At 35.9% G+C, this 22,538-nt stretch overlaps 3 protein-coding genes across 8 annotated transcripts in view; 1 reads left to right on the top strand and 2 right to left on the bottom strand.

Moving 5' to 3' along the window:
• Positions 1–22,538, top strand: part of ropn1l (rhophilin associated tail protein 1-like) — a 51,267-nt gene that overhangs the window by 15,469 nt on the left and 13,260 nt on the right. The window contains exons 1-2 of one of the 6 annotated variants that reach the window (XM_073940579.1): positions 20,818–21,097; positions 21,723–21,797. The exons of 1 other annotated variant lie outside the window; for it this stretch is intronic. The gene's annotated coding sequence lies outside the window, so the exon portion shown is untranslated. Of the gene's footprint in view, positions 1–1,407; positions 1,566–20,765; positions 21,098–21,722; positions 21,798–22,538 lie in introns of those variants that run through there. 4 more of the 6 variants (XM_073940580.1, XM_073940583.1, XM_073940577.1 and 1 more) reach the window with 4 other exon arrangements.
• On the bottom strand, positions 3,432–9,652 carry si:rp71-1f1.5. Its single transcript, XM_073940686.1, has one exon. The coding sequence runs from the start codon at positions 7,226–7,228 to the stop codon at positions 6,395–6,397; it is 834 nt and encodes a 277-aa protein (XP_073796787.1). The 5' UTR covers positions 7,229–9,652; the 3' UTR covers positions 3,432–6,394.
• On the bottom strand, positions 18,884–20,115 carry si:rp71-1f1.6. The gene has a single exon (NM_001245034.1). It carries the CDS (start codon positions 19,946–19,948, stop codon positions 19,115–19,117), a length of 834 nt encoding a protein of 277 aa, NP_001231963.1. The 5' UTR covers positions 19,949–20,115; the 3' UTR covers positions 18,884–19,114.

The following is a 22,538-nucleotide window of genomic DNA, read 5'->3' on the forward strand; positions in this document are numbered from 1 at the left end:
TGTTCTGTATGTAAAATAGAGAAAATAAGCAAGATGCGCAGTCTCATGCAGCCTTAGTGAAATATAGCCAGTCACAGCAATGAACTAAAAATAAAACCACCCTTGAAATGCTGGCGATCTTAATTTTTTCAGCCTACACTGACTGAGAATAATGTTGCACTATTTAATTAACAAATAATTAGAATGTTTTTTTTCCTTCAACACATTCATCATTACTTTTGCCTGTGCAAGTTTTTTTGTGCGCGCTTGAGCGCGAAGGCATCTATTTTCAGGTGCAAGATGCCACTTTGGGTGGCACCAGCACACTCTGCCACACCTGTGGCTATGTCCCTGCTACAATAATAATAACAACAACAACGACAAAATAATAACAAAAAATAATAATAATAAGACAGGCCTACTTTGACGTTGCAATAAAAAAGTATTAATTATCAAGTAAATATTTACAATAGGCTAAAGGCATATATTAAATTAAAATAGGAGAAAATCCAATAGAAACAAATGGTACCATTTATTATAGCCCCATGCAGGGTCCAATGTGTTCTTACAACCATTGAATAACTAAGTAAATAATAATAATAACAATACTAATAATAATAGGCCTAATAATAATAATAATAATAATAATAATAATAAATTATTATTTTTTACAGAGTAGGCTATTATTTAGGCCTACAATAGCTCTGAAACAATCATGTAAACCAGGTGCAGCTCGGAAATGGCTATCTTTGCTCAGCATCAGGTGCACAGCAGCAAGAAGCTTGGCAGTGAACTATGACCTTATTTTAATGACAAATGTCTAAGAATACTGCTGATTTACGTTTTTATTTAATTTATACATACGCAATGAATGTAAGCCTGCTAACTGTGTGTGGTTCAAATGATAGAATATGTAAACTTTGTTTATATATATAATTAAATAATAATAATTAAAAGCCTGCGTGTAAGGCTTTTATTTTGAGGGTGACGTCACGAGCGCAGATTTGGTTGACCAATTAGAGGAAAGTGGGCGTTTCAGCACCGCCTACATGTGTAAAATGAATTTTAAAGTCGTTTATCCGTTTTCCTACCCTAAACCAAAAAACGAAAATCCAGCCAAAATCTCGTTTTTTCGTTTTCTCGTGAGCAAAAGAAAAACGGAAAAACGGCCGTTTTCTCCATTTCCTTTATTCCGTTTGAAAATGGAAAACAAATGAACAAAATGTACACGGACCCAGAACAGCCGATACGAGCCAAATACCTTTGAACATCCATTATTTAGCAGTGTAGCTATTGTTTAGCTCAATTATTTCAAATCCAAATACAGTCGAAACAGCAGCACAAACACTTTAGACAACCTCTCAAGCTAGCTTGCACAGGCTGTAAACTCGGATTGTACTTTCTCGGAAGTCCACGTCTCATGCACACGACACGAAACATGTCATCGATCCTCCCTTAAAATGTATAGCAAATAGCCCTAAAACCAGACTGAATACTGAAACTATGCTGAATGGAAAAAAACGAAAGTGGCAAATACAGATACTAAAACAGACGCGAAAGAAATGTTGCCAGATATTACGAAAAAAGTAAGTTTTTCAAAAAAATCAAGATAAGCAAAATGAGCATGGCTGTAAATTAACTGAATGTTTTTTTTTTTTTTTGACAATGTTTTACTGATGATTTTCTGATATTTACTTATATATTTCAGGCTTTTCAACATTTTCGTTTTAAAATGTCAATAGTTTTTAAATATATATATATATATATATATATATATATATATATATATATATATATATATATATAGTTGAAGTGTATATACAGCTACACCTTGCTTGTTTTGACACATTTTTTTTAAAAAACGTGGCTAAGAAATACTGTTGTGTTTTTGTTTTGTTTACAATAGATTCCTATAGTCTGAGATTATATACTTTGGCTACAGTCAGCATAGCTTCATCACTGATGTAAATGTATGAACTAAGATGTAGCGCATCCTTTCAAAAAAGCCTAAAAATAATATCAGAATGCCTAAAATGCATGACTACAGAAATCAATTGCAAAGTAAAACCTAACAGCATGTCCATTAACTAAATTCATGAAGCACATAGATCTCAAACTTAATTCCTGGAGGGCCGCAGCTCTGCACAGTTTTGCTCCATCCCTAATTAAACACAGCTGATCCAACTAATCAAGGTGTTACTAGAGGCCCCGTTTACACTAGTACGTTTTTGTTTTAAAACGCATTAGGTATGCTACGGTTACGCCATTTGTCCACAATCTCCCAGAGTTTTCGAGCGCCAAAAACAGAGGTTGTTGAAAACGCTGAAGAGGCCATTTTCATTTTAAAACACTGCTGCTCAGTGTTAGTGTGGATAGGGGAAAATGGAGACATCTGAAAATGGATGCGTCTGATTGGGGCTTTTTCCTCCATATTAAGTAGCCTGCACAAAGTTCAGTCTTGTCCTCATAAGTTCAGACGTTGCAAGTTTGATATGGAAAACAGACTCCCGACAACACGTCGGGTGAATCTTCAAAGAGAACAGTGTACTTCACAACCTCATTCACGTCACCCTGGCTATGTTGGTTCACTTTCTTAACAATAAAAAAAACATGATATCAGGAATGGCCTATTTTTATTCTGATAATAACAACTTAACAGACACCAAAGATGTTGAGGAGTCGTGTAGCTGCATATATAAGTTCAAGTTCAAGTTTAAGTAGCTTTATTGGCATGACATTCAGTACAGTATGCAAATATGAAATTTATTAAAACCATTGAAAAAATAATAATACAGATAAGATATAATGACAAAAACAGTACATTTGATAAATATAACAATATATTTAATATTTAATAAGATATTTAATATAATAATAATAATAAAAAGTAAAAAATTATTTAAATAAGATACATGAAATTACATTAACCATTTCTTATGGTGTGTAGGGTGTATACATATTTTGCAGCTAGTCTAGATGTCAATTCGTCCTCTCCGAGTACATGGTAAAGTTTTTCTGAGTCATTTAAATAAAAAAAATGAATTGATCAATGTTTCAAACTGGGTGAAAAATATTTCTCTAGTCGTGGTGTTTTTTGGGGCAAAACAGAAGGAAGTGTGTTTCATCCTCTATTTGGTTTGTGTCACACTGTTTACATAATCTCTGTTCTTTAGGAGTCCAGGATTTTTTATGTGTGCCTTTTTCTATTTCTAAGTCATGATCACAGAGGCGATATTTAGAAAGAATGTGCTTTTCTTTTAATTGTTTTAATGATAAATAATTTGCCAACTGTGTGGTTCTGTTTAGGGCCGAATAACATTGAAGTTTAGTCTGGAGGTTGAATTCAGTTTTTAGTTTTCCATCATAATTATATTTTAATGTTTTGTCAATTTGTTTGTGAAGGTTTTGTTTGGGGAGGGGTTCGGTTTGTGTTTTTTTTTTTTTTTGTCAGTAGTTCAGATACCAGTGTGTTTAGAGGATGAGACACTGTAGGTTTTTCATTAGCCAGAAGGGCTTTATATTGGACAGACTGGGGGTCCGACTGATGCAGGTGCAGCCAGAACTGAACAGCTTGTTTCTGAATCTCCAAGTTTAGCAGGTATAAACCCAGTTCTGCCCTGCAGGCAATATTAGAGTTTGTTGTGTTATATTTACATTACATATTTGGTATGTAATGTTATATTTATATGAGCGTCATCTTCACTATATGCATATTTCTAACAAAACAGAGCCTATAACGTTTTTGCCTCCGTCATTTTCAGTAAAAAATGAAACACACCCTCTCTTTTGCTGAATGTCAGTTTTTATATCTAATAATGGCCATTATAGAAGTATAACGTACAACAAGTTTATACAATATAAGAAATAAAGGCAAGAAATCAGTCAATGGTACAAAATCAGTGTATGTGGTTACATAAATTAATATATTAACTTATCTTTGCACTCAGACAAAACACATTACCTGAGAACAAGTAATAGATTCAAAACACCAAAGTTGGGGAATATGTCGTAGATGGGGACAAGACTAATTAAATATCATGTTTAACAAATACAGTAAGATTAGATCCAGCGGTAAATCCCTGATGAACAGTACGACTTGCACGTGATGTGCGTTTTCAGCGGTGTAGTGCAGACTGAGAGTTCAGAAACGCTGGGTGAAATGCCAGTCGGGCCGGGTCGTTTACATTTTAAAATGCCGTTTTAAAACTAAACCGTATTAGTGTAAACAGGCCAGAGACTAATAAGCAGGTGTGAGTTGGAGGTGGTTGGAGCCAAACTATGCAGAGCTGTGGAGGTTAAGACCACTAAGCCTAATGAATATTTGTGTTTACACCTTTGCTATTTTTTTTAGATTTTACATCTTTTACAAGCGTATATGTCTACACCGAGTCTACAAAGACAAAAGGCTCAATGCATGTAAATCTTTTACAGTCTTATGTTGCAAATATCCCAAAACGTGTATCATCTCATGGCAATTTGTACCTTTTTGATTTATTGGCTAATTCGTACGATCTATTTCGTACAATTTAGTACAATTTGCTCTCATCACACAATGACAGTTGGGGTTAGGGATGGGGGTGGGTGCCACGCCTCCTTTTAAAAATCATAAATTTTTGTACGACTGAACTCGTATGAATAAGCCACTAAACTGACAAAACGTAAAATACTTATGTTTCCTTGAGAGATCAGGCTGGAGTTATAGTGACTTATCAAGCTCACGTTATTTAATTTGTTGAGGTAATCATTATTAGCTATATTACAATGAAAAAAATATTTTGTATCTTTTGTATCCCTCTTGTGTAAAAAGTGACTTCAAAAACACAATGTTATTATTCACTGTAATGATTAAGTGCTGTCATTAATTCAAATAGAATAAATACAAACGTATCCTTGGCAACTTTATCTAAAATGATTAACAAGAAAAATGTAAATAAAAAAATTATTGTAATAAAACAAAATAAAAAATGACAAAGCACATTACAAAATTACTGTAATTTCATCTAACATTAAAAAGCAGAATCAAAATGTTGATGTACAGTAGATATTAAAGGGCACCTAGTTTACCCCTTTTTTCAGATTAAATATAAGTCTTTTGCGTCTCTAAAATGTGTATGTAAAGTTTCAGCTCAAAACACCCATCAGATTTTACATTATACCATTTACTAGAGCCTGTTTTATACATTTTTTCACCAGGGGGTTGTTTTGTCGTACTGCGCCTTTAAGGCGAGTCCTCCCCGCCTACCATTTCAACATGCCTTTCTGCGTGCTTTAATCTCCTCCCTTGGCTGCGTCAGACAACAGAGAGACTTGAAGGAAGGAGACCTCAAGTAGTGTTTGTGAGAAATACTACAGTAAGAACTTTACCAATGAGTATTTGTTGTGCAGTTGCAATGATTAGTCACACACAATATCGTTCCCGCGCACACACACAGATACACACGCACACACACACACCACAGCAGACACACACACAGAGACTGACAGACAGACAGAGCAAGCTTAGCTTTGCACTGTTTTTGCACGCATATGTGACAGGATACAGGTTAATCTCCACTGCTGTGTGGATATTTGTTATGTTTATGTAATAAACCTGATTAAACGTCTACAAACCGGGATTGAGGCGTCTTCCTTTATAATTGTTCTGTCACGCGGCTGTGCTGATGAAGTAAAGCTGAAGTAAATCGCTGTACTTCATTACACACATGCACTGTTTTACACATTTTAAACATGTGAAACTTACTCTTGATCAGATTTGATGATGATTGATGATCCTAGCGAACTGAACAGAGCTTTTATTCCCGGTTGCTCTGCGCACGTCTGGTCGTGTCGACATGATTATACACGTGACTATTAATCAATTTGGTTTGTGGGGGGACTGCACTCCTGCGTCAAGTTGCGGTCAATCTAAAAAACGCTCCAATTGGTCCACCGTTTTTATGTTGTTAAACTGAAAAAAAAAGGACTGGGTGTGTTTATATACCCCCAATATGATGGTCTATACACTATAGCTACACATATGTCTGTCCAAACAGCTTGAAAAGTAGATTTTTCACCATAGGTGCCCTTTAATAACACAACAATTTAATAGAACAATTCAGTTTAATTCAGTTGTATAATAGAACAGTTTTATCATAATGATGTGAATATTTACAGTGAAAAAATGCCATTTTAGTCTATTTATTTTGAACTCATTACTTATTAACACCAAAATACATTCACTTTTATTAATGAAGAAAGACCACCATTAAATAATCCTAAACAGATTTATTTGTTTTATTTTTCTGTTTTTTTTTTTTTTTTTTTTTTAGAAAAAACTGGCTTTGGAACTTGAAGTAACCTAAGTGTTGCATAAATGATATTTTTATTAGGTGAACAATCTATTAAAGTGCAAGAGACCCACCAAATAAACAAACACTTAATACTTGATTGGTGGTAAAACCACGTTATCTTTAGGAATGAGTGGAGCTTGAAGAACAATTCCAAACTTCTCCCTCAACAACTCTGTGATTTCTTCATCTGAAAGATCTGTTATGGTTCTTGATGCATGTTCTCCATCACCTGAGCCCAAACTGCTTATAATCAGTCTGCGGCCCATGATGGTGATTCTCCCGGTGGGCAACAACAGTGAACAGAGAGACTTGCAGAACATAAGTGAGCTAACAGAACTCTGATGGTAGTCACACATGGCTCTGAAATCAGCTCTGTCTCGAGGCTCAAGAGTGAACTTATACTGTTCTGTCCAACATTCCCCACCAATCTCTGACTTACTTTCCATGAAAATCAAGTTTCCTTCAGATCTGAGGCGATAAACGCCGTGGCTCTGGATCTGAGGACTGTCAGTCTCAAGAGAAAGAGGAAGCTGGAATCCAGACCCAAACCCAACATCGCAGAGCCACCTGTGTTCATCCACCTTCACCATCAAGAACAAGTGGTCGAATGGAGGTCCGTAAGCTCCGGTGAACCGACTCCTTACCTGTGCCGAGAGCAAAGTGACATCATAACCCATCTGAGACAGCAGCCAGGAGAAGAGTCCGTTAATCTCAAAGCAGAATCCTCCACGATGATTCACCACGATTTTTTCATACAGAAGTGGCAGCTCCAGCCTGACCCGACCCCGGGTGTGAATGGTGAGGTTTTCAAAGGGAACCGTCAGTAAGTGGTTCAGGTGTAGATATCGCAGAGTCTCCAGTGTCGGGGGACATGGACCAGAACAGCCGATACGAGCCAAATACCTTTGAACATCCATCATTTAGCAGTGTAGCTATTGTTTAGCTCAATTACTTTAAATCCAAACTCAGCCAAAACAGGAGCACAAACATTAAACAAACAAGCAAGCAAGCACAGGCTGTAAGCTCTGATTGTACTTTCACAGTAGTCCAAGTGTCATGCCCATGATATTTAAGGAGGACAGAAAGCATTGTCATCAATCCTTCCTTAACCCCTTCAGACCTGAATGTTCCAACTTTCAGAAAAATGTCAAAGTACATTTCCCCATGGTCATTAGACCAAATGAAAAGAATAAAAAATAAAACAATACATATTGTGGATCTTTGCTTCTCAATTAAAAAAAAATAATAATTATATACCATACATTTATTTTTCCTTCGGCTTAGCCTTTTTATTAATCTGGGGTCACCATAGCGGAATGAACCGCCAATTTATCCAACGTATGTTTTACAAAGCAGATACCCTTCCAGCCATAACCCAGTACTCGAAAACACCTATACACACTTATTCACAAACAGACACTATGGCCAATTTAGCTTATTCAAATCGCCTATAGCGCATGTCTTTGGACTATATAGGGGTAACCTACCCGAACAGGGAGAGAACATGCAAACTCCACACAAAAACGTTAACTGACCCAGCCAGGGCTTAAACCAGTGACCTTCTTGCTGTGAGGTGACAGTGCAAACCACTGAGCCACCATGCCGTTGAATTCTATATTACTTTAACATTAATTTTGCGATTTTTGTTTTATAGACTGCACATTATTAAAAGCCACTTTATATTATAATGGATAGATAAAAAAAAATAGTTGACTAAACAAAAATTTCTGTTATCATTTACTCAACCTTTATTTGTTTAGAACCCTGCAAGAACAGGACGTCAACATGACGTCATTATAACGCTGTACGCCAACATACCCCTAAGTCCTGGGGCTGTTAAATTTTGTTTGGAAATGAAAATCGAGTTGACGTCACAACCCAATGCACCCCCTGGAAATGGCAATGTGGCTATTACCTATGACTTGGTCAACTAAAACCAACAAAGTTTGTTTTTAACAATATTCAAACGTATCAGACAAATTATGCAGGATGTTGTTTGAGTTCACGTCAGTGGGCATTGTTTTTCTGTCCACTTTATCCAAGTTTTAGCATTTTAAGTCAATTAAAAAATGTTAAAGTCTGACAGAGTGAACTGGTTTAGTTACATTTTATATTTAATTTGCAAATCATTTGTTGTGAAATTTACATTTTACATTTCTGAGTGACCTCAATTCAGCATAGGCATGAAAATAGAAGAATAAAAAAACTGTATAGCAAATAAAATACTTCAGATGCTGAATAAAAAGTAGATGCTTTTACCTAAAGGCACTAATATTATGTTAGTTACAATTATTAGTATGGTTCCAGTTGGTTCAGCTGCAGATCCCTCTATTGTCTGTACTCTGGAAAAAGGTGTGCTTTATTCGGTTTTTGACTAAAAGGGCACCTACAGTATTTTACTTTTTCAAGATTTAAAGGGCACCTAATTTACCCCTTTTTAAGATTTAATATTAATATGGTTGTTCTGAGTGTGCCAGTTTAGGTTCAGTTCAAAACACAATTCAGATTTTTTTTATTATAATGTGTTAAAAGTGTCATTTTCAGGGTGTGTCCACAGGTCATTGTTTTAGGGTTGTGTTGGTTCACATGAAAATTACTTTTGACTCCCCGCCCACTGTAAGAAGGGGGCGGAGCCAAGAGCTCCCCCACTTTGTGTTTGGCAACAGACAGGCTGTACATGCACGACCTGGACAGACCAAACAGGGAGTACAGAATCATTTGTGTCTTTGTATAGTTTTACAGCCAACTGTGTGCTGGTTTAAAGTTCCGAGCTTGTACACGAGGCTAATAAACACGCACACTGAATTTGACTGAGTTTAAATGAGGCACCAGATGTGCCGCTCAGAGACCGCAACACGGCACAAAAGACGTGTACATTCGCAAGCTATTTAAAATGAAACTATTCAGATGGTGCTCTGTGGCTCGGCAGAAATATGAAATGTCTTGAGCCGTGGCTAGGCGCCGCAGACAACCGCTGACTTGCAGCACAGTTGTGTGTACCCTGATAGATGTTTAGAATTCTAAAATGCATAGTGCTGCATGGCGTGACACTGCGCGTCGCCAAGCGGTGCTTGTGGTGTGCGACCTGTAGGCAAGTTCGTTACTTTATTTACAATCAAGGGATGCACACGTGGGGCAACACACTTGCACTTTCCAGCTGCACCTCAAGCTGCAAACGAATGAATTTTAAGGTAGACGCAATGAAAAGTACATGTTTACAAATCCACTTTTTTTATTAGCTTCAAGAAACTGTATAATACAACTTAGAATACAGTAAAAGATAACAGTTCTTTTACACAAAAATCACATTACATAAACAAGAAAAAGGGCAAAACCAAAACACAAACCATAAAAAATAAATATAAAAAATATAATAATAATAATAAAAATAAAAGGTAAAAAGCTTAAAGACTAAAAAAGGAGATAAATATTCAAGTAGCATGAAAGATATCATATTTGCTCAATAAAAAAGCCCATTTCTTATTTTCAATAAATCTAGGAGATTTAATTAAATGTTCTACTTCACACAGGAAGTCTATAAAGATTGGATTTTTTTAAGGAACCTCTGTTTGTGAAAGTAAAATTTCCCAGCAAGTATAAAAAAAGTTTACAGTGGCTTCTAACGACTTGTTTTGGTTTTCAAAATAAAAAATAACATCCTTAAGGTACAAATTACCACTCATGTTAACCTTGGAAAAACAATATGAACTTAAATCATCCCAAAACAGTGATGATACAACGCAAGAAAAAAATAAGTGACAAATGTCTTCACACTCATTCTTACAAAATGTGCAAATATCAGTAACATCACAATATTTGGATAAAATTGTGCAAAATTTTAAAGTGCACCTCTGTAAATTTATTAGGAATACTGAATTTATACGGTAATAACCATATTTTCCTCCATTGAATATTAACAATTATGGAACCCCAAAAAAACTTTTCTCTAGGAGTGATTACATTATGTGACTGGGACACTTGACGTACTGTATAAACTTATTATTGCATTCTTTACTAAGAATAAATTTTCCTCCTAGGTGTAATTGTAACAATTGTTTGGAACCTGCCTCATAACTAAGAGCTGCTTTCATCAGACATATTAATCCACTAGGTATAGCCTTTATAATTGATTTAAATTCCATATAGCGACAAGGGAATTGATAAATGTTTATAAAACTCTCATAAGTTAAAAGATCCCCATTACTGTTAAAAAGATCAGAAACCAAAATAATGTTTTTGTTAAACCATTAATCCCAGAAAAAATATTTATTTATCTTAATGTCGGCATTATTCCAAAAAATGGTTTTGTGGGGTGAGAAGTTGTGGCTGTAAGTCAGTTTCCAGGCTAAAAGAGCTTGTTGATGGAATTGAGCTAATTTAATAGGTAATTTACCAACAGAGTAATTGCACTTCATTTAAAAAGAAAGGCCACCAATCTTTTTAAATATATTGTTTGGAATAAAATACCACATAGAGTCTGAAAGCAAACATCTCTTTAGCCAATTGATTTTAAAAGTATTATTGGTGTCATCAAAATTTAGGACTTCAAAACCCCCCTCACTCCTTTTATTTGATAACACGTTTCTTCAATTTGTGAGGCTTATTATTCCAAATAAAATCAAGAGGTGTGACTTTTTTAGAGGTGTGGTTATCTACTGCTAAAGATAATGAGGGGTATACACAAATCTAGATAATCCATCTGTTTTGGTTAAGTAGACTCAGAATTGATCAATCTCTTTGGAGCCAACTGTTAAAAATATATTTTACTTAGATAATCTTGATGAAAAATTTAAAAACTGTCTGCTAATTAGATTTGTTATTATATTAATTCCTAAGTATTTTACTTCATTTTTGATTGGTATATTTTCAATTTTTGCAACTAAGGTGTCATACAAGCAAATAATTTCACATTTTAATAAATTTAGTTTGAGTCCAGAAGCCTCTGAGAATGCATTAATAATGGTTAAAACAGGAGACACTTGATCATTATTCTTTAAAAATAGTGTAGTGTCATCTGCTAATTGTGATATGCGAATCTCTCTGTTAAAGATAATAATACCAACCAAATTATTAGTGTGTAGATTATCTATAGATAGTTTCTACAACAAATAAAAATAAGAATGGGCTTAAGGGACAGCCCTGTAGTATACCACGGAGCACAGGAAATCTTGGTGAAGTACATACATTTAGAATTACACAGCTATGAATATCTTTGTACAACATTTGTACCACATTAAGAAATTTTAAGGGGAATCCAAAGGATTTAAAGTGTCTAAAAGGAATTTGTGCTTTACGGTGTCTAAAGCCTTGTAAAAATCAAGGAATAAAAGCATCAGAATCAATTTCATTTTTATAATCAATTAAATCCAGCACAAGTCGGGTATTACAACCAATATGACGCCCTTTTATAAATCCAGTCTGCGTTATTTATAATGTAATGGAAATGTTGTTTTAATCTTTTGGCAAAAATGGAAGCAAGTAATTTATAATCAAAATTTAGAAGCGTAATAGGACGCCAATTGTCAATAATAGTTGGATCTTTGTCTTGTTTGGGAATAAGAGATATCACACCTTTTTTCATAGTAGGGATCATTGTTCCATTTTCTAAACACTCTTGAAGCATTAAAAGAAAGGGTTGCTCTTAGAATTCACAAAAATGTATAAAAAATTCTAATGTTAGGCCATCAGGGCCAGGCAACTTCCCTTTTTTCATTAATTTCATTGCATCCCTAATGTCTTTCAAAGAAATTGGAGCTTCACATAATACTTTAACCTCATTACTTACTACTTTAACCTCATTACATTACTAGTTTTCTGTTTGTTGTAGGTAAGATCCGTTTTGGCTTGCCTGTGAGTCAAGGGAATATAGGTTTCTATAAAATTTTGAAATAAAATTTCCAATTTCTTCCTGATTTTTAGATGAGGAATTATTTATTTGTAGAGCAGAAATAGTCTTTCTTTTACAATTTCTTTTCTCAAGTGAGAAAAAGAAGCTTGTATTTTTCTCTCCTTGCTCAGTCCACTTTGCTCTGGATCTAACAAAGGCACCTTTAACAATTTACAACTGGTCTAATTCTAATTGACAGGATTTTAACTGAGTAGTTTCTTAAACAGAGATTTTCTTTTTTAATCAAGGCATTTATATTATTTAATAAATTAGCTTCTTTACTGGCATTAACCACTCTTAAGGCTTTAGATCTGTTTATAGCTATAGCTCTAGCTTTAAATTTAAAATAATCCCAATCAGCAGCATGTGACTTACTCACACAATTTGAGAATATTTCATTAGCTAAATGTTTAATCTGATTATTAAAAATTTTATTGTTTAATAAATTATTATTCAATTTCCAGTAACCACGTAAGGTATTCTCCTTATGATTCGTTTGCAGAACTAGTCTAATTGCTAAGTGATCAGAAAATGGAGCATACTGGTGACTTACATCAAATACAAATTGTAACAGCTGTTGAGAAATAAGGAAAAAATCTATTCTAGATTTAAAAGTTTGAAGATTATTACTCCACGTATATTTCTTTACATCAGGATAAAAAATGTTGCCAAGCATCTGTTATTTAAAGATAATCACACAAAGTATAAATGATGTCATTACTGCGACTCATTTTTGGGGGATATTGGTCAGATGAATTATCTAAAACCTCATTAAAGTCTCCAGCAAATATAACAAAGGCCTGTTGATGTTTATTCTTTAAAGCTTCAATTTTTTATCTGTAGTAGTGAAATAAGAGCTTTATTGACGGAAGTGAAATTGTGGCCATATACAGTATATTAGCTATTATAAAGACTGCATTGTCAAGTTTAGTGACAAGAATAACCCATCTACCCTCTGTAGAGGCCAGAGATTCAACAATATCTCCTTTGAATTTATTGATGAGAGTGATAACACCCGCTGAATGATCAGACCCATGACTAAAATAGGCCTTATCACCCCACTGTGATTTCCAAAAATGAACATCATTCTCACAAGAATAGGTTTCTTGTAGAAGTATTAAGTCAACATTAATTTTCCTACAATATCCAAATAAAGCGGGCAAGGCAGTGGCGCAGTAGGTAGTGCTGTCGCCTCACAGCAAGAAGGTCGCTGGGTCGCTGGTTCGAACTTCGGCTCAGTTGGTGTTTCTGTGTGGAGTTTGCATGTTCTCCCTGTCTTCGCGTGGGTTTCCTCCAGGTGCTCCGGTTTCCCCCACCGTCCAAAGACATGTGGTACAGGTGAATTGGGTTAGCTAAATTGTCTGTAGTGTATGAGTGTGTTTGTGAATGTGTATGTGGATGTTTCCCAGAGATGGGTTGCGGCTGGAAGGGCATCCGCTGCGTAAAAACCTGCTGAATAAGTTGGCGGTTCATTCCGCTGTGGCGACCCCGGATTAATAAAAGGACTAAGCCGACAAGAAAATGAATGAATCAATCAAAATAAAGTTTTTCTTTTTGTAAGATCTCTCAAGCCATGGGTATTTAACGAGACAATACTCAAAGAGTTAAACTCAAAGTTTTGTACTTTCATATAAAAAAATAAACAAATAACTAGAAACAGAGATAAAAGAGAAAACTAGAATACAGTTTAATGCAAATAGAACAAAATTAACAATGCACACTTCTTGAACTTACCGCTGTAAACGGGTAACGGCAAAGAGGAGAATAAAGCTAACATGAACCTTAGCCAGTAGTGCAATTACTTATGTAGGAACAAATTACATATAAAATATAGTCATAACAGTCAATATGGAAAAAGAAAAGTCTCAGATATACCGTTCGTTATTCTTTAATTGGAGATTGCTTAGATAACTGAAAAGTTTTGTTCGGCTACATATGCTCCGTGAAGTTTTTCAAGAGTTCACACTTAGCTCATGATTTATACATAGCTTGTTTGGCATGCTGTCCCGGGAGAGAGCCCTGAGCTCAAGGGATCCTCGAGCCCAGGGCTCCCCCCCTTTTGCAGGGCGAGTGGAGATTGAGCTCAGGTCTATCTCAAACTCCCCCGCTGCTGAGGCCAAGGCGAACTTCCTGAGAGTAAGACATTATAAAAAAGGTTTAGGCTTGTTTTATCTGTAATATAGAGCACATTTGGATGGTGGGAGGAAACCGGGGAACCCGGGGGAAACCCACGCGGACACGGGGAGAACATGCAAACTCCACACAGAAATACCAGATGGCTCAGCGAGGACCCAACACCATTGGTATTCTTGCTGTGAGGCAACAGTGCTAGTCACTGGGCCACCGTGCCGCCCATTCTGGATAAAGGAGGAAGAAGGGGAGGAGGGGGGTTTCTTCCAGACGAAGATAGTTGTAGAAAGGAAATGAGGATATATATAGTGGTTTGGGATCCTTTGATTGGAGGATCATAATTAGTTAATGTGGACCAGCTGGGTAAATCATGAGCACATGCTCCTCTCGAAATTAGTTTAAAACTAAACTTCACTTAGGGAATAAGTTCAAGGTTTTTTTCCAGCAACAAAAGCATAAGGGCCATTCCACAAAACCTTTTTGCCTTCCTCGCGAGCCTTCTTGACTAAAGGCCATAACTTGGCTCTAGCATCCACATCCTGTTTGATTAACGCCTCCTTGATGCGAATTCTGTTTTCCGCTAGATAGCGAGAGTCTTTTGCAGCTCGCCATACAATGTCCCTGTATGTACGCATAGTGAAACACATCACGATGTTACGAGTTGCTCCGTCAGACCTCCTTAGCCCCAGCCGGTGAGCAACATCAATTACATCTTTCATCTTGTCTTGTATACTAGGGAACACCTGTTTCAGGATGCTGATTGTCACACTTCTCGTGTCTTCTCCGTCGCGCTCTGGAACCCCTTGTAACTTAAGATTCCATCGCCGTTAGTAGCGCTGCATTTCGTCAAAGTTCTCTTTTAGACGTAGGTTTTTTGCCAGCAATTCTTTATTCTCCTTCTCAATTTGAGCTATTCTTACGCCATGTGTCTTGATCTCTTCACTCATGTGGGAGACTTTTTCAGACAATTTATCTAGTTTTTCATAGGAGAATGCGACCATATTGTCAATGGAAATCACTTTGTCGTGCGTTTCATCCATTTTAGCGGTTAGCTTCTGAATCGTGTCAAGTAGTGTAGATAAGGATATTTCATCCGTACCTTTTGACCTCGTTGGATTCTTGGATGGAGTAGAACAAATAGGCTTTGCAAAAACCTCTTCATTGGCACCAATTTCTGTCTCAAGATCGATATTCTCCATGTTTGCAGACTCCATACCCCCTTCTTCCACGAGGTATCCAGCCAATATAGCACTTTCCTGAAGGGACTGATTCTTTCTTTTTTTCCCCATTGTCACGTCAGAGATTAAATAATAAACGTTAAAAATATTCAGGAACACATACGCTTTCAAAATTTAAGATTTTATTTGCAAAATAACCGCTTTGTTAACTTTAAAACTCCCCGTAGTACCTAAGCACTAAAAAAACGTGACCATTCACTCTGCTGCCATCTTTGCTCCCCCTCCGGTGAACCGATTTCTGACCTGTGCCGAGAGCAAAGTGACATCATAACCCATCTGAGACAGCAGCCAGGAGAAGAGTCCATTAATCTCAAAGCAGAATCCTCCACGACGATTCACCACGATTTTTTCATACAGAAGTGGCAGCTCCAGCCAGACCCGACCCAGGGTGTGAATGGTGAGGTTTTCAAAGGGAACCGTCAGTAAGTGGTTCAGGTGTAGATATCGCAGAGTCTCCAGTGTCGAGGGACACAGACCAGAAAAGCCGATACGACCCAAATACCTTTGAACATCCATTATTTAGCAGTGTAGCTATTGTTTAGCTCAATTACTTTAAATCCAAATACAGTCGAAACAGCAGCACAAATATTAAACTTTAGACAACCTCTCAAGCTAGCTTGCACAGGCTGTAAACTCGGGTTGTACTTTCTTGGAAGTCCACGTCTCATGCACACGACACGAAACATGTCATCGATCCTCCCTTAAAATGTATTGCAAATAGCCTTAAAACCAGACTGAATACTGAAACTATGCTGAATGGAAAACCGAAAGTGGTAAATACAGATACTAAAACAGACGCTAAAGAAATGTTGCCAGATATTACGAAAAAAGTAATTTGTTCAAAAAATTCAAGATAAGCTAAATGAGTACAGCTGTAAATGAACTGAATGTTTTTTTGACAATGTTTTACTGATGATTTTCTGATTTTTACTTATATATTTCAGGCATTTTAACGTTTTAGTTTTAAAATGTCAATAGTTTTGTTTAAAGAAAAAACATTGTTTAAGTGTATATACTACTACTTTTTGACACATTATTAAAAAAAACCTGGCTAAGAAATACTGTTATGTTTTTGTTTTGTTTGCAATTGATTCATATAGTCATGCATTTTAAGCATCCTGAGATTATATTTAACACTTTGGCTACAGTTAGCATAGCTTCATCACTGCTGTAACTGTATGAACGAAGATGTAGCGCATCCTTTCAAAAAAGCTTAAATATAATCTCAGAATCCCTAAAATGTATGAATGCTAAAATGCATGACACAACAGCACGTTTATTAACCGAATTCATGTAGCACATAGGTCTCAAACTTAATTCCTGGAGGACCGCAGCTCTGCAGTTTTGCTCCAACCCTAATAAAACAAAGCTTATCTAACTAATCAAGGTGTTACTAGAGGCCCCATTTACACGTTTTAGTTTTAAAATGCATACATTTTGCTATGGTTTGGCAATCTGTCTACGCCAGAGTTTTCGAGCACCGAAAAGGTAGGTTTTTGCAAAACGCTGGAGAGGCCATTTTAATTTTAAAACACTGTTGCTCCGTGTTAGTGTGGATGGGGAAAAGCGAAGACATCTGAAAACAGAGGCGGGGCTGCAGACATTCTCTTATTTGATTGGAGCTTTTTCCTCAATATTAAGTACCCTACACACAGTTCAGTCTTGCATCTACTTGCATCTCTGCAAGTTTGATATGGAAAACAGACTCCCAAGGACACGTCGGGTAAATCTTCAAAGGGAACAGTTTACTTTATAACCTTATTTACATTACCCTGGCTACGTTGTTTCCCTTCCTAACAATAAAATGAAAACATGATATCAGGATCTACCTGTTTTAATTTTCATCTTAGCATCTTAACAGACACCAAAAATGCTGAGGCGTTGTGCTACATATTTATATGAAGGTCATCTTTACTGTTTACATGTTAACAAAACGGAGCCTATAACATTACTGCCTTCCTTCATTGTCAGTAAAAAATACGAAACATACCCTCTCTTTTGCTGAATATTAGTTTTAATAATTAATAATGGCCATTATAAAAGTATAACGCACAGCAGTAAGTTTATATAATATAGGAAATAAAGACAAACAGTCAAATGTGCAGAATCAGTGTACGTGGTTACATAAATTAACATATTAACTTATCTTTGCGCTCAGCCACAACATGTTACCTGAGAACAAGCAATAGATTCAAAAGTCGGGGAATATGTCATAGATGGAGACAAGACTAATTACTGTAAATATCACGTTTAACAAATACAGTAAGATTAGATCCAGCGGTAGATCCCTGATGAACCGTCCGATGTGCACAGGTCTCATCGCTGCAGTGCATGCCAGAGAGTGTGGGGTCACGTGATGTGCGTTTCATCAGTATAGTGTAGACAGAGAGTTCAGAGACGCTGGGTGAAATGCCAGTGTGGACGCGGGTCGTTCTCATTCTAAAACACCCTTTTAAAACTAAAACGTATTAGTGTAAAAAGGGGCCAGAGACTAATACAGTAAGCAGGTGTGACTTGGAGGTGGTTGGAGATAAACTATAAAGTTGTGGCCCTCCAGGAACTGAGGTTAAGACCACTAAGTCTAATGATTATTTGTTTTTACACTTTTGCTTAGATTTGACATCTTTTACAAGCGTATTTGTCTGCTACGTCGAGTCTTTGAGAACAAAAGGCTCAATACGTGTAAATCTTTTACAGTCTATGGTGTAAATATCCCAAAACGTGTTCATGTAGAGTTTTGTGAGTTATGGTGATTGATCAAGCTCACGCTATTCAATTTATTGAGGTAATCATTATTAGCTGTATTAGGGAAAAATGGATTTCGTATCTTTTGTATCCCTCTTGTGTAAACAGTGACTTCAAAAACACAAGGTTATTATTCATTGTAATGATTAAGTGCTGTCATTTATTGAAATAAAAGTAAATACAAACATGTCCATGGCAACTTACCTAAAATTATTAACAATAAAAATGTAAATAAACAAATTATTGTATTAAAATAAAATAAAAAATGACAAAGGGCATAACAAAATTACTGTAATTTCATCTAACATTAAAAAGCTGAATTAAAATGTTGATGTAGATTATAATAAAACAACAGTTTAATAGAATAATTCAGTTTAATTCAGTTGTATAATAGAACAGTGTTATCATGATGAAGTTAATATTTACATTGACAAAAATGCAATTTTAGTCTATTTATTTTAAACTGTCATAATTTATTAACACTAAAATACATTCACTTTTATTAATGAAGAAAGACCACCATTAAAATTAAAAAAATTTAATTAAAATTAATTAATCTTAATCACATTTATTTATTAGCTACAATTAGCCAACATTCATTATATAGATTAAATGTAATATTCTAAAAACAATCAAACAAAAAACTGATAGCTAATGATTGCTTAGTAGTTTTTTCACTGTCACTTGTATTAAATAGAAAAAACTGGCTTTGGAACTTGAAGTGAGTAACCTAAATGTTGTATAAATGTTATATTTATTAACAATCTCTTTAAAGTGCAAGAAAGACCCACCAAATAAACAAACACTTAATACTTGATTGGTGGTAAAACCACGTTATCTTTAGGAATGAGTGGAGCTTGAAGAACAATTCCAAACTTCTCCCTCAACAGCTCTGTGATTTCTTCATCTGAAAGATCTGTTATGGTTCTTGATGCATGTTCTCCATCACCTGAGCCCAAACTGCTTATAATCAGTCTGCGGCCCATGATGGTGATTCTCCCGGTGGGCAACAACAGTGAACAGAGAGACTTACAGAACATAAGTGAGCTAACAGAACTCTGATGGTAGTCACACATGGCTCTGAAATCAGCTCTGTCTCGAGGCTCAAGAGTGAACTTATACTGTTCTGTCCAACATTCCCCACCAATCTCTGACTTACTTTCCATGAAAATCAAGTTTCCTTCAGATCTGAGGCGATAAACGCCGTGGCTCTGGATCTGAGGACTGTCAGTCTCAAGAGAAAGAGGAAGCTGGAATCCAGACCCAAACCCAACATCGCAGAGCCACCTGTGTTCATCCACCTTCACCATCAAGAACAAGTGGTCGAATGGAGGTCCGTAAGCTCCGGTGAACCGACTCCTGATCTGTGCCGAGAGCAAAGTGACATCATAACCCATCTGAGACAGCAGCCAGGAGAAGAGTCCGTTAATCTCAAAGCAGAATCCTCCACGATGATTCACCACGATTTTTTCATACAGAAGTGGCAGCTCCAGCCTGACCCGACCCCGGGTGTGAATGGTGAGGTTTTCAAAGGGAACCGTCAGTAAGTGGTTCAGGTGTAGATATCGCAGAGTCTCCAGTGTCGGGGGACATGGACCAGAACAGCCGATACGAGCCAAATACCTTTGAACATCCATCATTTAGCAGTGTAGCTATTGTTTAGCTCAATTACTTTAAATCCAAACTCAGCCAAAACAGGATCACAAACATTAAACATACAAGCAAGCAAGCACACACTGTAAGCTCTGATTGTACTTTCACAGTAGTCCAAGTGTCATGCCCATGATATTTAAGGAGGACAGAAAGCATTGTCATCAATCCTTCCTTAACCCCTTCAGACCTGAATGTTCCAACTTTCAGAAAAATGTCAAAGTACATTTCCCCTGTTCAAACGAGTTTCATAAATTAGACCACATGAAAAGAATAAAAAATAATTAAAAATAAAATAAAACAATACAAATTGTGGATCTTTACTTCTCAATGCAAAAAAAAAAAAAAGAATAATTATATATCATTCATTTATTTTTACTTCAGCTTAGTCCTTTTATTAATCTGGGGTCACCACAGCGGAATGAACCACCAATTTATCCAGCATATGTTTTATGCAGCGGATGCCTTTCCAGGGCGTGATAGCCCCTGGAGGAAAACATGCAAACTTCACACAAAAACGTTAACTGACCCAGCCAGGGCTTAAACCAGTGACCTTCTTGCTGTGAGGTGACAGTGCTAACCCAAGAGCCACCATGCCGCTGAATTTTATATTACTTTAAAAATAATTTTCAGATTTTGGTTTTATAGACTGCACATTATTAGAAGCCACTTTATATTATAATGGACAGACTTTCAAAAAAAAAAAAAAAATCTGTCATCATTTACTTACCCTTTATTTGTTTCAAATCCTGAGGGCACAGGCCGTCAACATGACATCATATTGACCTTGTAAACTACCCCGACGTCATTTGGCGTTGGATTTTGTTTGGAAATGAAAATCGGGTTGACATCAAAACGCAATGTAAGGCGGACATCAATGTCTAATGTCCAACCTAATATCAACGTCAACTCACGTTACACCTTGGCGTTGTATGGACGTTACCACTATGACATCTAGCAGACGTTGGATTTTGGTCACTTTCCAGCACAACCTAAAATCAACCAAATATCAACATCTACTCATGTTACACCTTAACATTGTGTGGACGTTACCACTATGTCATCTATCAGATGTTGGATTTTAGGGTCACGTGTTGGGATCAAAGCAAGGAACAACAGAGACGAGGATCCAAGTGCAGGTAAAATAAGATTATATTTAAGCAAAACAGGGACAAACAGAAGTGGCTGATACAAAAAAGGGCAATACAAAAACGTAGACAATAAGGTCAAAAATAGGTGTCACAAACAAGGCTAAAGTATAAAAAAAAAAAAAAAAACAGACAAAACAACAAGATGCTAGGACATGCATGGTACATACATCAAAGACTCTGTGATAACCTGGAGTGTGTGGTGTATATATACTCTGAATGACCAGTCTCAGCTGTGTGTGTGTCATCAACCATGATTAACATCTGGTTTGTTTGAGACATGGCAATCTGTCAGGAATGATCACTGGTGATCATGACATTTGGTCACTTTCCCACACAACCTAAAACCAACCAAATATCAACAAAATTTAAAGTTGTTAATGGACATCAAAATAACGTTGTCCTTAGACGCTGACTAGACATTGAATTTTGGTCACCTGACGTCATGACCTAAATCTAACCTAATATGTCTTATGATGTTGTGTGCCTGCTGGGAACCTTTAAGTGTTTTTTTTCTGTTGAACACAAAAGATGTTATTTTGAAGAAAGCTGGAAATCTGTAACCTTTGAATTCCACAGTATTTGCTGTTTCATCTTTAGAATTCAACGATTGCAGGTTTTTAGCTCTTCTTTTGTTTTCAACAAAACTTGAAAAGGAGAAAAGAAATAAGAAGTTTGGAACCACTTGAGGGTGAGTAAATTGTGATTTTTTTTTTGTGAACCGTTTTACTTCTAAACTATATTCATTATAAGGTATAGACAATTTTTTTTTTAAATCCTGATTTAAAGGATACATGTGTTTGAATGCAAATGTGTGGAGATTTGTTTGTGATGTGGGTAAATTTATATTTAAATTTAGCTTTAAAAATATTTAAATGCATCATACAAATTATGCAGGGTGTACTTTGACATTTGACTTTGACGCAGAATCCACTTCAAAGGTCATGGTTTTCTGTCCACTTTATAGAACACCTAGTCTTATATTAGGTAGAGAAGCATTTTAGAACAAGCTGTAAAAGAACAAGAAGTTTTTGCATGCACACTTTTTGCAAGTCAATTAAAACATTGAGGTAGCAGAGGAAATTGGTTTAGTCGTTTACAATAATTTTTATTGATCAAATACTTGCTTATCCACAGATAGATGCAAAGGGTGATCAGAAGAAAAATTTTTATTAAAAGTGAGGGATAGTAGGTTTGGTCTACAGAGAGAAGAAAATGTTTACTTTAAGCTTTGATTCTAAGGAATTTATTTTTGAACAACATCCCTCCTCACTTCAGAAAACAGCCTTTTAGAGCTTTTAGACAGACCACAACAAAATTGAAATGCAAAAAAAATAGTAATATGTTTTTTTTGCTGTAATTTTACAGTAGTTTGTTTAAAAAAAAAATAATATATATATATATATATATGGATTCCGTTAGTAGTCTCATA

The sequence above is a fragment of the Danio rerio genome, chromosome 24 (assembly GCF_049306965.1).
Source record: "Danio rerio strain Tuebingen ecotype United States chromosome 24, GRCz12tu, whole genome shotgun sequence".
NCBI classification, from domain to species: Eukaryota; Metazoa; Chordata; class Actinopteri; order Cypriniformes; family Danionidae; genus Danio; species Danio rerio.